Below are 15,341 nucleotides of genomic sequence, written 5' to 3' on the forward strand. Positions count from 1 at the left end.
GATGTCATTAGGCTCCTCCCTCCTCTTACCTGAACACAGGGGTAGGGCCAGACAGAAGCCGTCTGTACAGACAGGAAAAAAACAAGGAACAGTTCACAACCTGTTTGTCTTTGACAAAAAACTTTTTTTATGTGAAAAAGAGAATCCAAATTGCGCAGGATCTTGTTTAACAACTTGAAAAATGGACGTCCCAGAGAATTCCCCAGGGATTATGGGACTTCTGAAAACTTTTGACGCTTCAGAGTTTGGGAGTTGGGAAAAGATTGGCTCCGGCGGCTTCGGACAGGTGTACAAAGTACGACATATTCAGTGGAAAACATTGCTGGCGATCAAGTGCCCTCCCAGTCTTCATTCAGATGACAAGTGAGTTCATATTTTATTGTCACTTTCAGCTCACTTAGACTTCTTTAGAAGAGTGTTTAAAGTGTGTAAGTGTAAGTGTGTGTGTGTGTGTGTGTGTGTGTGTGGGTGGGTGTGTGGGTGTATATTGGTTAACCACAGTCTTCTGAAAGGCAAGTGAAGTTTGTTTTTGTGATGTGAAATCCATAATTTGGGAATGCCATACTGGAGATATGCTTTCATGTCAGTTTGTATTGATACTAAGTGCTATTTGTTGGTTTGTTTATTATTTATTTTGAATCAGAAATGTAATACAGAATTCCTTAACTTTTTTGTCCAATGTGAATTAGCGAGCATTAATATTCATTACTTCTAGGCTATTACTAAGTCTCTATTCTGTGTACTGCCTTGAGCTATGATTATGCCCCCAGTCTCACCAAATATGCACAATATCTCTCAAGACTCTGTGTAAAGACTTACATTTACATTACATCCATTTTCCACTTTAACCCTGTCCTGACATGACAAGGAGTGGCTGTATGTGAGCTCTGTTTCCCAGTAACCTTCCATACATAGATCTTACCAGAGCTTTGGTATGCACACAGATGTTGCAGTCACACGCATAACATTTTACTTCTGGTTATATTACTCAGTCAATTATGGTATACGATATCCCTTACGTTTTTGTTATTGCGAGATATTTACTTATTTTATTCATATTACCTTTAAAAAGTTTGGAGTTGGAAAGATTTAAAAAAAAAAAATTTGTTGAAAATATCTTATTGTCACCAAGGCTGCATTTGTTTGATCAAAAATGCAGTAAAAGCAGTAACAGTGTAAATATTATTGCAATTTGATATTGTAATTTATTCCTGTGATGGCAAAGCTGAATTTTCAGCATCATTACTCCAGTCTTCAGTGTCACATGATCCTTCAAAAATCATTCTAATATAATGATTTGCTGCTGGAGATTTATTATTATCAATGTTGAATTATCACAGTGGTGCTACTTAATATTTTTGTGTAAACTGTAGTACATTTTTTTTAGGATTCTTAGTGTATTTGTATATATGTGTGTGTATTTAAAAACAATTAAATATTCACGAACATTGGCCCTGCACTTATTGATTTAAAGTTCACCCTAATATTCTCTATTAATATTAAGCCTAATATTAGTCTCCTGGGAATGCTGAGATCTTGAGCCACTAGTCAACCCATTAAACAAGCAGGCACATATTATGCAATATTAAAGGGATACTTCACCCTAAAATAAAAATTAAGTCATCCTTTACTCACCCTGGTGGTGTTCCAATGCCATATGTCCTTCTTTCTTTTTCGGACCATAAAAGGAGAAATTTTGAAATGTCCTGCACGTGCTCCTCCATATAATGGCAGTGAATGGCAAACTAGGCTGAAACTTTACCAAAAGGATACAAAAGTATCACATAATGAGACACGTGCCATATATAGAAGGTATTGCGGCTGCATATACGGTTTTGCGAGAAATAAACCGTGTTGTTCAGTCAAAATACTGAGTTCGGCCGTAACTCTGTGCTTGTTCCTGAGTGTGTGTGTGTGTGTGAGCCGCCAGCAACCCCTGGCTCTTTGAAACTGTCTGCATGAAAACACCAATATTTACATTTAAAATTGTGATAATTACTCTAGTTTTTGAATTGCACTTCTGCGTGACCTTTGATACACAATTTCATGTGTCGATATTGTGTGATTTTTCTTTGGGCATAAATGTTTCACTAGCCTTGGATGAGCATGAATACAGGAGCATGTATTAAGTCTTTTTCCCCAGGGTTCAGGCTATTTGTATTGTTATGCAACTCCTCTGGCCCTATAACTTTATGTAGAATAGGCCCTGATTGTACTTTGTTTATCAGATCAGAGGCACTATTGATATGTAGCACAATGATGTGTGACAACGGGAAACATCAACTTGCTTTCAGTCTCTTCATGTGGATGTCACTTTGCATCGCCAAGCTTGAGGAGGAAAAAAACAAAAGCATCTGATTGAAATCTAATGAATGCGGTTCCATGTGACCCTAAACACAGCAGTTTATCAGTACCTGAGATCTGAAGGTAGAAGAATTCTAATTTGCCTCCCCCGTCTAAATAGGACACGGACTTAAAAGCAGGCTTTGTCCTCCTGTGCTCCATCAGGCCTCTGCGTTAGCAGAGTTGCAGAACTGGTAGAACTGGATCCGTATTTTTTTTTTTTTTTTAAGAAAAGAATGGCTTTTGTTGAGCTGAAAAGGGTGGCAGAACCGTGTGGGGCATTAGAATGGGTAGTTTAAACATTTACCTCCACGCTCCCTGTAATCTTCTCACTCCTTACCTCCCATTTGTCCATCCCAGTGGGAATCGCACCACTGTTTTCTACCAGACTTATGCTTTCTCTCAGCATTGTTAAAGCTATCAACACTAACCCCCGGCTTGAGCCTAGTCCCAGACTAAAATGCATGTTTGAGCTGTTTTAACTGAATATTATATCTTAAAATATGTCAGTGCCATTGTTTTGTCTCAAGATTCACACCAGTAAGAAAGCACGTTTATAAAAGCTACTTGAATGTCCTGACTGAACTAAGGCCTAATCCTGGCTTAATCTAAGCCTTGTCTGTGAAACCAGGCCTAAAAGTATTAAAAATAAATGATTTACTTATTTATTGATTTTTTTTTGTTTTGTTTACTTATTGATTTGTTATATTTGTTTAGTGTTATGCTTTCCCTCAGCATTCTTAGATCTAGTTTTATATCGACACTAAGTGTATTAAAAATTATTTTTCAATAATTTGTATTTGTTTGTTTGTATATTTGTTTGGAGTTATGGTATCTCTTGGCCTCTCAGCTAGATTTCTTTCAGTAGAATATATCAAAACTAAGTGTACTAAAAAATAAATGCACTAATTTTTATGCATTTGAATTTATTTATTTAATGCTAAAATTGTCGGAGAGAACTACGTGACCACTTTGGCTTAAGCGTTGACGTCATATGAGTAATAAAAGACTCAGTAAACTAATAAAGTGATTAGCAAAGTGCTGACTTACAGACATTGCAAACTTTTTCTTTAATGTATGCGCTTGATTTCTTGAGTTACATGGTTCAGACTTCAGAGATATGTTGGTGCTGTTTGCAAAGGCCTAAAATATAGTTATAAAATATAAGACCTACATGTCTGACTTCTGTCTGACTTGTTACTAATAAAAGGAGTTTTGAAAGAACAAAGTACAAGAGAGCCATTCAAACAACCCCATATCTATCAATGTTAAAGTCTGGAATGTAATTAAAAAGATAATGTGTCTCATAAATATAGCCTACTGTAAACAGCATTGTGGGAAAACGGTAAAGCTATTTGTGTACGCTTGAAAGCTGTTTCAGATGCGCTGGCTTTTTCATAATGGAAATTTAGCCAATAGCTAAAAAAACATTGTGTCATTGTTCATAATACGCTTCCGGACAATATGAGTGAGTCAGCTTTGTCATTGTGTTCAGGTCCAACGGGTTTTAGCACCTTCCCTTGTTGTTGTTTTTAAAAGTGCCTTGCTGTGATTTCTTTATGATCTTTTTAATGAATTGGGTGTGTTGCCAGTTATCCAACTAAAATCCAGCTGTATCCTTCCCATGTGAAGACATTCCTTACAAAATAAATGCTATATACATTCCACAGCTTTTTTAACACGTTGTTTTTTTGTTGTTTAGGGAGCGTGCCGAACTCTTGGAGGAGGCCAAGAAGATGGAGGCGGCTAAGTTCCGCTACATCCTCCCCGTGTACGGCATTTGCAGCGACCCGCAGGGATTGGTGATGGAATACATGGAGACAGGCTCTCTGGAAACTCTACTGGCCTCGGAGCCACTGCCCTGGGAGCTGCGTTTCCGTATCATCCATGAGACGGCGGTGGGGATGAACTTCCTGCATTGCATGAACCCGCCCCTACTTCACCTTGACCTTAAACCCGCTAACATCCTGCTGGACGCTCACTACCACATCAAGGTGAGACACAGCGAGCCACGTCTGGTCATGACGAGGTCTTGACTCCTTTGCTAATGAAGTGATGACTGCTCATGGTTTAGACCTTCCAAGGAATCAATCACAGTTGATTCATTAAGCTTTGTGTGCGTGATTCATCACTACCCGAGTAAACTGCACTGCTTTTGAAGAACACCTACAGGTTATTTGGGGCTTTACCCTCCCATCACTCACAAGGGATAGTTCATGCAAAAATTGACGCGTTTACTCTCCCTTGTGTTGTTCCAAACCTGTATGGCTTCTCTCTCTCTCTCTCTCTCTCTCTCTCTCCTTATGTTGAAAGTAATCATTTTCATATCTCCAATGTTGTTACGGACCCCATTAACTTCTATTATATGGACAAAAACTGTTACAATAGTCTTTTTTGTGTCCTTTAAGGCAGGGATTCCTAAAAGAAGTTTGTCAGGCGAACCACATTGACCTAAAATAGTTACTTGAAGTAACCCCTGATATTTTAAGTGAATAATATTTCAATAATTTAACAACCCATTGTTTACGGTTCTCTGGTGTTTAATAGAATAGTCACATGACATGCTGGTAAACATTGTTTATTTTTTTTAATGATTTTAAATGTATTTCTTTTCTATTTAATGATTAATTTTTAATCAATTCATTTGGGAAACCCTGTTTAAGGGGATATACATTATTTTAAAGGAAAGATCATGATGTTCGGATCAAAAGTGCAATAACAAAATAAGCGGCTAAATCCTGATTTAAATATCTAGATTATGTGCTTCAGGTTCACGAAAACACCCCGTCAACATGATGAATTGTAATCTTAATCCAGCGCTGACTACCGAACAACAATTTTAATCTCAGTCGTGTCAGATCACCTATGCGGGAAAATTCATAAGCGATGAGGGGGGGAGGGTACGCCTAGCGTTTTCTTTTCACGGTCCGCGCATACCTTTCCAGAAAATTCCCTGAGGGTTGAAAAGCTTTCCCATGCTTTATCCCATTTATATCCAACCTTCCCATGGATGAGTAAGCAGGTGTCACGAGGGATGGGTGGGAATCGTCGTGTCGGATTGAAAAGGCTGGATGTAAACATGTATCCTGGACCAGTCTGAACAAGCTAAAGCTAGGCAGTGTTAATGAAGGGTTGGCACACACACGCCTACATATGCGTGCACACATTTACAGAAAAATCATGTCTTCCCCACCTCTAAACATGTTTTTTTTTTTTTGGGGGGTGGGGGGGGGAGAAGCACAGTAAATAAAACCTAATCTAGGGATAACATTAAAACATAAAATCTAAAGACCCTTTTTCCCTTTTCTTTCTGGTCTTCATTTTAGATTTCCGACTTCGGCCTAGCAAGGTGGAACGGCTTTTCCAGGAATGACGATATCAGCCGTGATGGGTTTTGTGGCACCATCGCTTACCTCCCTCCAGAGAGGATTATAGAAAAAGACAGAATCTCTGACATTAAACACGATGTGTACAGGTCAGCCAGTTTGGATTTTCACTGTGTAAATTATAACTCAAATATGAGATTAGCTTCTGTTTTTCAAAACCACCTTTCCATGCTTCTGTCAACGTTGACTAACACATATGTGTTGTTTCACAGTTTTTCGATCGTTATCTGGGGAATTCTCACACAGAAGAAGCCATATCAAGGTAAGACGAGAAGTAAAATTCGTCACTCAAAGTTAAGTTGAATTGGTACAGAGAGCGTCTGGAAACCCCTCTTTATTATGTGCGCCATCAGATCCTGTAAATGTGGATTTTTTTGTATTCATTTCAATCTGTCTGGCACTCTGTGAGGGTTGTGATTTCCAGGTACAAGGGAAGGAAAATATATGACTGCTTTTTTTAGTAACTAGCAGTTACCAGAATTCAGAATGAAAGAATGAAAGCGAAAAGAGTCATGAGAGGCAAAACTGTTGTGTTTGGCACCAGTGAATGGAAGAAGTTGGCTGCCAGACAATCCTTCCAAAAGGAACCTATACAATATCCTGATGTACTGTACAATGAAGGTTGAAATAACAGGACATGAAATTAGCGGCCTCTGTTTGCTTTTTGAGAAGGGTTTTTTTTTTTTTTGGTCTAATGAATTGAATATCTTCAGGAATTTGTTGATCCCCATTTTCATTAGAATAATGTATATTATTAAATATATATTATTTAAGTTAGTATTTAAACTGTAGTACTTAAACATCAGTGTAGAATTTGTTGTTTTGCCTTTAATTTATGATAATTTAATAAAAAGAAGAAAAAAAACATTGTGTCCAAACATTGTATTAATATACAATATTAATGGAAGTTAATCAGCACTGAGAATTATGAGTAAAACAAAAGAACCATTTCAGAAATGAGAATTGAAGGGAAATGTGCTACAAAAAAAATGACAATGAGTTTTATTTTTTAGTAATGCAAAATCTTTTTTCTTTTCCTGTTAAACTTTGGGGTGAAATGACTTTGTGTTATTTACTCGATTAAATTGAGGTATTGTAATGAAGCATTATCTATATCACTGCATTCTGTTGTGTGGCAAATATACTGATGTTATTATTTGCTCTGTCTGTTTCATAGGAGACAATAACATCCTGCACATAATGGTGAAGGTGGTGAAGGGTGTTCGTCCAGACCTCAGCGTTATTCCCCGCAGTCGTCCCCAGGCCTGCTCAGGGTTCCTGGCCCTTATGCAGAAGTGCTGGGCACATTCTCCTGAAGCCAGACCAAGTTTTCAAGGTGAGTTGTGTCTCACTTCCATCATACCAGTTACGAACACACTGAGTCACAGGAACCAGAGTTGCATTGCAACAGTGACATGACAGAATATGCCAGACAACAAGATAATGTTGTCATGCATGTTCTGCAGTACATTTATAACTTTTAAAACATGAGTATGTTTTCTTATTTCAGGAAGCATTTTCTATTAATGGGTAATTCAAGCCCAGACGCCTTTCTGTATGATTTCTGGGGTTTAGAAGTAGGGATTTGGTTAGGATTACATTTTCAGACGGGACGTTGTTCCAGGATCATGTCTTAATTGGCAGTGATCATATGAAAATGTATGCATATTTATATGTTAATGTTAATGCATATGCATATTTCTCTGTGTCTAACATGGCATGGTTCACTTTCTCCTCCAGAGATCACTTCAGAAGCTGAGGATCTGTGCACTAAACCTCATGATGAGTCCAGAGCTTCCATTTCTTCAGAACCAGATTGTTCCCCCTGCCCTGCCCCAGCCTCCAGCGAACAGGTAATATCAGATTGATCGCTATGCATGATTGTTCACAAATGTTCTTCCGCTGTCTTACCGTGTGTGACGTAAAGCAGTGTTTCCATCAAGTTATGTTCATATGATTCATTAAGACTGACCTCCGCAATGTAGTTTAGACTTCCTGCCCCTCAGTTATTAGGCAACTCTTTGGTATTTGTTTGTTTTAGTCTAAGTACATAGTGCAAATGTTTCATCAAGATGACAGTCTTTCATCAGTGACAGAATGCCACCGAACTGCATTGCTTCAACAGAACCTTTTTGTCATTTTGTGGGTGAGCGTATAGAACTGTTTATTTTAGGAACAACATGCTGTCCTCAATTTGTCAAAATGCTACGTCTTTGAAGGAAATGTTTACATCTGCATTCAGTGACTTCATGTATGATCCAAGTGGCTCCCCCCATCATTTCTAAAATCGGAAAACATCAAATTAAATTTTCTCTTACAAACAATCTATGTTACTTTTCTTCACATACAGACTAGCAGCCAAAAGCCAGTGAGGCCAAAGTCAGCCATGTTACCTGAGAAGGACTGCAGCCTCTCTGAGTTGCTGTCTCAGATCGACTCGGGCTTCTCACGCAGTTTTAGCGACGTCAAAGAGGAGTCCCTTGAGAGCAAAGACAACACCAGCAAGAGACTGTCAGGCATCTCCTCTGTGGACTCAGCTTTCTCATCCCAAGGCTCTATTACATTGTCCTTTGAGAAGGAAAATGCTGTGAATGGTAAGAGAAAAGCAGCTTACGACTCATGTTTTTGTACAGTATACATAAAAGCATTTATTTTGTTTCATTTTACTTTTTGTTTTGTTTTATTTAGTTAATTGTATTGTTTTGCTTTTGTTTTTCTTTTTGTTTTGCTTCGATTTGTTTATTTTATTTTGTTTTGCTTCAATTTGTTTTTATTTTGTTTGTTCCGAGTTGTTTTCTGTTTTGAATTGTTTAGGGTTTTTTGTTTGTTTCATTTTGTTATTTGTTTCTTTTTGTTTTTTGCAAAGATTATTAATTATCAGAGATGTTGAGCAGAAACCATTTGAAGAGATTTAGACAAAAATGGAAGAATCTGACAATCGTAAATGTCTAATCCATGTGCCAAAAAAGCCTCTTTTTCACTCATTATTGTTCTCCGTTTATGTACTACTTTAGAATCCAGTGAGTTACAGAAGAAGAAGCTTTGTGAAGCCATTCGCACTGAGGACATCGCTAAGCTGATGAAGATCCTCCAGCCACAAGATGTTGACTTGCTCTTGGAGGGTGGCAGCAACCTGCTCCACTTCGCCGTGAGTCTGGCCAATGAGGAGGCAGTTAAGTTTCTGCTGCTTAGCAACTGCAACCCTAATTTGCCCAATGCTCAAGGAGCCACGCCCCTCCACGTAGCTGCCGAAAAGCGGCTGAAGGGAGTGTCCGAGATTCTCCTGAGCCGCAAGACGACAAATGTCAACGCCAAGGACGAGGACCAATACACACCTCTGCACTTCGCAGCCCAGAACGGCGACGAGGCCCTGACACGTTTATTCCTAGACCGTTCCGCTTCAATTAACGAAATAGACGCCCAGGGACGCACGCCGACGCATATTGCCTGCCACCACGGACAAGAGAACGTGGTGAGGGTCTTGCTAAGTCGTGGTGCTGATGTCCATGTCAAAGGCAAAGACGACTGGACGGCACTACACCTGGCTGCCTGGAAAGGTCATTTGGGAATTGTGAAGCTCCTGGTGAAGCAGGCAGGTGCCGATGTTGATGGTCAGACATCGGACGGGCGCACTCCGCTCCATCTGGCGTCTCAAAGAGGCCAGTACCGTGTGGCACGGATCCTGGTGGAGCTCGGCGCTAACGTGCACCTGACCTCCGACGGCCTCCACAGTCCTCTTCACGTGGCCGCGGAAACGGGCCACACCAGCACTTCAAGACTGCTTGTGAAACACGGCGCAGATATTCACGGCCGGACGGCCAACGGCTGCACCGCCTTGCACTTGGCATCCGAGAGAGGCCACCTCCCGACGGTTAAAATGCTTCTGGCGGAGGGTGCTGAGCCTGAGAGCTCCAACCATGGCCTCCGCACGGCGTGTCACCTGGCTGCCGAGAACGGCCACTGCGAGGTCCTCCGAGAGCTTCTGCAGAGCTTCCCCGACGTCGCTAATGCTCAAGACAGAACTGGATTCACTCCACTTCACCTGGCTGTACGTGGTGGCTATAAAGATGCCATCTGCGTCCTGTTGGAACGTGGTGCCGACGCAGCACCGCTGTCTCCGCAGCTCGCCAGAGAGAGCTCGTTTGACTACACGTCGGAATCGGAGCCAGAGAGTCCGAATCCTCTCACCCCGACAAAACCCGAGAGGAAAGTGGTTATTCTGAAACTCACCAACCACAAAAATATTGACGGCACACTGACAACCGTAGACTCGTTGTGTGAATCGGCACCTTGTTGAGGGTCCTACTGGGGCTTTGGCCTCATGGACACCAGGAAATTTTGCCAATATGCTCCCAGACACTTCTCCCTCTTTTTATCACTCCTACTTTATAAAGACTGATAGATGCTCTAAAATAGGGACTCTTGTTATCCATTGGGATTTAATGTACATTTTGTAATTACTCAGTTATCGGAATATTGACAGGTATTTTCTCCAGGGTTTGGTCTCTTGTTGACTTTCCTCCTTAATAATAGTGTTATTTTGTGACTAGAAATGCATTCTGTATGTATATATCGCTACTGTAAATAGAGCCTCGATATTGTACTTCCCGACTTCCTGTCATTTCCATCCCATTGTTTATCTATTCCTGTGTTTGTTGTATGTCTTTAATTTCACCATTTTATTCTTGTTACCAGTGTACTGTGGTGATGGATGCAATGCAAGTAATGCTTTCTCCAACCCCAAAATTGTATAATAGAAATTTCTTTTGTAGCATATTAGAATAAGCTCATCATATATCAACTTAATATTGCACTTAAGTTCAAATCTTGGCTATAATTTAAAGAGAAATGGCAATGTTGTGAGGCTAATTATATAATTAAAATGGTTCCCTCAAAAAGAGCTGTGCATTTATAGAGCCATTTGGCTCGTTCCATGGGAACAGGCCCTCAGGGGGATCACAGGTGTGGGTAGACCGTATGGGGGGAGGACTCTATCCCATGTACCCTCATGTTCAGGCCACTGGCTCATTCCTGAGACCACTTTATCTTTTCATCACTTTGTTAAACCACTGCGCCAAGCCCTGCATGCAAAGGGGGGTGTAGCCGTCATTACCTTTCACTGTCTGGAACAGAAAGCCTGTTAATTGCTAGGTCTTTAAACTACTGTTGAACTCTGTGATTCTGTGTTGTTGTTGTTGTTGTTAGTATCCATGCATCTGTATAAATAATCTCCCATAGAAAACTCAGTAATCCGCATTGGACACCTCCTGCAGGTTTCACCTTGACTTCTGTAATTAGCCTATAGTTGATAAAGCTGCCTTGCCATTCCCCTTTGTAAAAAAAAAGGTATTTCTCAGTTATCCATAGTGTTTGCACAGTTTTATATTTGCACACTTTTATATTTGATGAAAAATTAAAGTGCATCACATGTATGTAAAGTATTTGTTGTCTGTTGTTATATTTTTCAGCCCTATTTCAGCCCTAGTCAGACTTAACCATTACTATTCCTGTTTACCTTTACTCTTTCCCCCAGTCAATATTTGGGTAAAATAAAAAAAACTTTAGCAATTACCCAGAACATCTAACAACAGCATAGCAACACACTGGCAATAACACCCTCACAATACCTGACAATCGGCAACCAATTAGAACATGCTAGGAACCGCATAGTAACACCCCAGCAACCACCCATACCCTAGAAACCCTGGCAACCACACAGAACACCTTAGTAGCTACATAGAAACGCCCTAGAAACCACCAAGAACACATTAGCAACAACATAGCAACACCCTGGTAACCACCAAGACCACCCTAGAAACCGCATAGCAATGGTATAACAGTTGGGTTCTGGACGTAAACTCCATTCAGGAAATCGATAACTAATATATATCTTTAAAGATAGACCCACAGTAGGCTGCGAGGTTGTTAATCAATGGTATTTGTTTCAGGTGAAGCCGTTAGACTGCCTTTTTTTTTTTCATCTTAAAAAAATAATCATATTTAACAGTGGAGTTCCTGGTGAAAAACTGCATTACCCATGATGCTGTACAGAAAATGGTAGTTTTTTTTTTCTTTTTTCATACTAAGTCAGTGGGGCTCATCAACTGTTTGGTTACCCATATTCAGAAGTGGACAAAGTACACAACTTCCTTACTTGAGTGAAAGTACAGATACTACTGGTCAAATATTACTCCGTTAAAGTAAAAGTTGTAAAGACCTATTTTTACTTAAATAAAAGTACTCATTTTACTCATTTTTAAAAGTACTTGTATCAAAAGTTAAAAGTAAATGTCAATGCATTGTTTTATTATTGTTGTATGTAATACTTACAGTACCTTATGCCTCTAAATCTATGCCTCCCTATCCTCATATCAATTTCAAATTTATTTCTAGATCACAGTTCCAGTAGTGGGATTAAATGTGAGATTGAATAAGTGCACTCAATAATGTCCACAATGGTTTCGGACACCCAAAATGGCTGTTCCCTCAAATAGTGCCCTATTTAAAGTTTTTAGCCTTTTAGTATGTTAGCCATTTAGAAGACCAAACCCAACGCTGAAAATGAAAATCAGGTGAAAATGAAAACTGTCCAACTACAACGTCATCTACAGCATCTTTCTACAGAACTACAGCATCTTTTTGTTTTGTTTTTAATCAAACTATAAATGTTTTAAAACAACCCGACGTCGGGTTCTGACGTCAATCCGACGTAGTGGTCTAACGTAAACCTGACGTCGGGTTCTGAAGTCAATCCGACGTCGCGTTCTTCGGGTTCAATTTGACGTTAGATCGGGTTCTGCCGTCAACCAGACATCGGGTTCTGCCGTCAAACAGACATCGGGTTCTGCCGTCAATCCGACGTCGGGTTCTGCCGTCAATCCGACGTCGGGTTCTGCCGTCAACCAAAATCATCCCCTGACTGGTGTTACTATAGCCTACTTTCTACTCAAGGACCTTGACAGAAATGTAGTGGAGTAAAAAGTACGATATTTGTCTTTCAAATGTAGTGAAGTTAAAGTAAAAAGTCCCCCCCCCCCCCCCCCAAAAAAAAAGGCTACTCAAGTAGCCTACATATAGGCCTACTCAAAAAGTGTCCTTAAGTACAATACTCAAGTAAATGAACTTTGTTACTGTCCACCTCTGCCCATATTCTTCAAAATATCTTCTTTTGTGTTCAGCAGGAAAAAAAAGATTGAACTTCAACAAGATCCCTTTAACAAAGACTATTTTTAAAATCCCTGTGGGAAAAATGAAAAAAAAAAAAAAAAAATTCAACTGCATAGCAATGGCTGGAAAACTCTGAAATTGAGCAAACTTATGAGCAGCATCTTTTTGTTTTGTTTTGAATCAAACCATAAATGTTTTAAAATATTTTTGTTTCCATGTTTTTTTATTCCATGTTTTATTGTCACAGATTCTTAGAGATTTTATTGACAAAAAAAGCATAGTGTGTGGAGTGACTGTGACATGTATTTGAATGCAGGCCCATGACGATTGTATCTAAATAGTGAGGGGAATGGAAAATGTTTTTCAAAGTTAAAACAATACCTTACTGTTCAGTGTATGACACACACCTCCACCACCTCATTATATTAAAAAGACAACGGCGGGCCATCCGCGATATGAATCCTCTTCCACTTTTTCTACAAAACTGGTGGGACTCGTCTGGCAGGTTGTGGGATGATGGTGTTTTAAAGCCAGCGACAGGCTCAAACGTGCATGAATACACACGTGGACACGTACAAACATCACTCGGTAGATAGGAGAACAAGGGCTTGCAGAAAGCAGATGAATTCACTGATTTATGAGCGGGTGTCAGACATGTGCAGCATATACTCACAGTTATACTCTGTTGATCTCATGGAAAGTTACTCATTGACTAGCTCTGCAAACAGGAAAGAGCTGAATATAGTTATTGTTCCTGTAATCTGCTGGCTACTGTCTGTGGCCCAGTTCTCACTTGTTGCATAAAAATGTGCCTGAACTGAAAATTCTGAAAGGTTCACCGGATTTAGTGTATGGTGTCATACTAAGCATTTGGAAAAGATTACAATGGTATAAAAAAAGGCTTCATTGCTCTTTGAAATTCAACAGAGGGTTATGATGAGAAACAATTTAATACAGCAATGCAAGAGTTTTGTTTTCCATCAAATGTACAACAGAAGTACTGAAATCAAATTCAAGTATAAAAAACAAATTGTTAAAACAAGCTTCTGAAATGGGTGATGTCAGGGTGAGTAATGCACTGTGACGCCTTGAACATACAGGTGTTTCCTTGAGGACATCTTGATATGAGAGGAGATGTGCAAGATCTGACATGAACTGCATTCTTCCGTGAATACACAAATGAATCAGCCAGAATGAAGTGAATGTCTTCCACTCCAATGCCCCACCTCGTGGAAATATATGCTACTCTGTAAATACATGCTGTCTTCCTAGTTTATGCATGCAATTTGAAATACATAGGCCTATCTTAAATTTCTCTTTGTTAAAATAAGGAAGTGGTATTTTGTTGCGATCACTGATTACTAATTTGATTGCAAGGTGTTTCTTCTCTAAAATGTGTGTGAGTGTGCCTTAATAACATTTCTGCAAAGATTAAAATATGAACTTTTTCCACAATATTTCGTTTGAAACTTTTATTGTATATTAATTGATGTGGAAAGTATTTTTATATCAGTTTGAGGTGCTACTGGTCAGAAGGTTTTCACCATTAATCCCATTTTTGCTTTATTGCATTTCACTTAAATGGTGCTGTTGTGTAAAAAAAAAGTATTATTCCATATAGCTAAAATAAAGTACATAAAAATAGCTTGCATATTAATTATTAAAGGAGAAGAATGGGCACTTGTATACACCATGTAATTCTGGAGGATATACTGTTGCATGCAATGATGTTACCAAATATGCAATACTGTGTAAAAAAAAAAAAAAAAAAAAAAAAGAAGAAGTAATTGATCAAATACATTATCTGACCACTTAATATGAATGGATGTATTTAATGGTTATAGCTCTGGCTGCCAGATTACAGTATACAGTGTAAATGTTGCAGTATCTTATCTCGCCAAATGGTGGTGCTAATGGTTTGTTTATGGCTGCAGGAAGTGACTACATATAATTTTTTTTATTAGGAAAACAGAAATGAGGCTGTACAAACACCTTCAGCAGAACATTTAAGTACATCTACAAAAAACTTCACATATAAAAAAAGAAAATAACTCACTAGAAAAGAAAACAACAAACACTATAAAGCAAATTAATAAAATAAATAAAATTATAAATAGGATTTTTTTTTTTTAAATGGATAACAATGACAAACAGAGGAAAGCAGATTAAACCTTATCACCAGCATTACCAAAAAAATTAATGAAAAATTTCACATTGCTTCAGAAATGTGTCACTTTTTTATTACTAGAACACAAAAGAAGATATTTTGAAGAATATGGGTAATGGAAGCCATTGACTTGGCCCCATAGTATTTTATTTTTTCATATATGGAAGTCAATTGGATACATCAGCTGTTTGGTTACCCATATTCTTCAATATATCTTCTTTTGTGTTCAGCAGAAGAAATAAATTACAGGTTTGGAACAACATGAGGGTGAGTAAATG

The 15,341-nt window shown here is 38.9% G+C and overlaps 1 protein-coding gene across 1 annotated transcript; it reads left to right on the plus strand.

Annotated features, from left to right (window-relative positions):
- Window positions 1–17: 17 nt before the first annotated feature.
- ripk4 (receptor-interacting serine-threonine kinase 4) lies at window positions 18–11,170 on the plus strand. Its single transcript, XM_079860337.1, has 8 exons — window positions 18–363; window positions 4,046–4,337; window positions 5,670–5,818; window positions 5,942–5,991; window positions 6,907–7,065; window positions 7,470–7,582; window positions 8,080–8,323; window positions 8,744–11,170. Exons 1-8 carry the CDS (start codon window positions 182–184, stop codon window positions 10,024–10,026), a joined length of 2,472 nt encoding a protein of 823 aa, XP_079716463.1. The 5' UTR covers window positions 18–181; the 3' UTR covers window positions 10,027–11,170.
- Window positions 11,171–15,341: the final 4,171 nt, after the last annotated feature.

This window comes from Squalius cephalus, assembly GCF_949319135.1.
Source record: "Squalius cephalus genome assembly, chromosome: 24".
Lineage (NCBI taxonomy): Eukaryota > Metazoa > Chordata > Actinopteri > Cypriniformes > Leuciscidae > Squalius > Squalius cephalus.

Coding starts and splice junctions, on each gene's coding strand:
- ripk4 (XM_079860337.1), top strand. CDS start 182: ATGGACGTCCCAGAGAATTCCCCAGGGATTATGGGACTTCTGAAAACT. Junction 364..4,045: donor AGTCTTCATTCAGATGACAA/GTGAGTTCATAT, acceptor TTTGTTGTTTAG/GGAGCGTGCCGAACTCTTGG. Junction 4,338..5,669: donor ACGCTCACTACCACATCAAG/GTGAGACACAGC, acceptor TCTTCATTTTAG/ATTTCCGACTTCGGCCTAGC.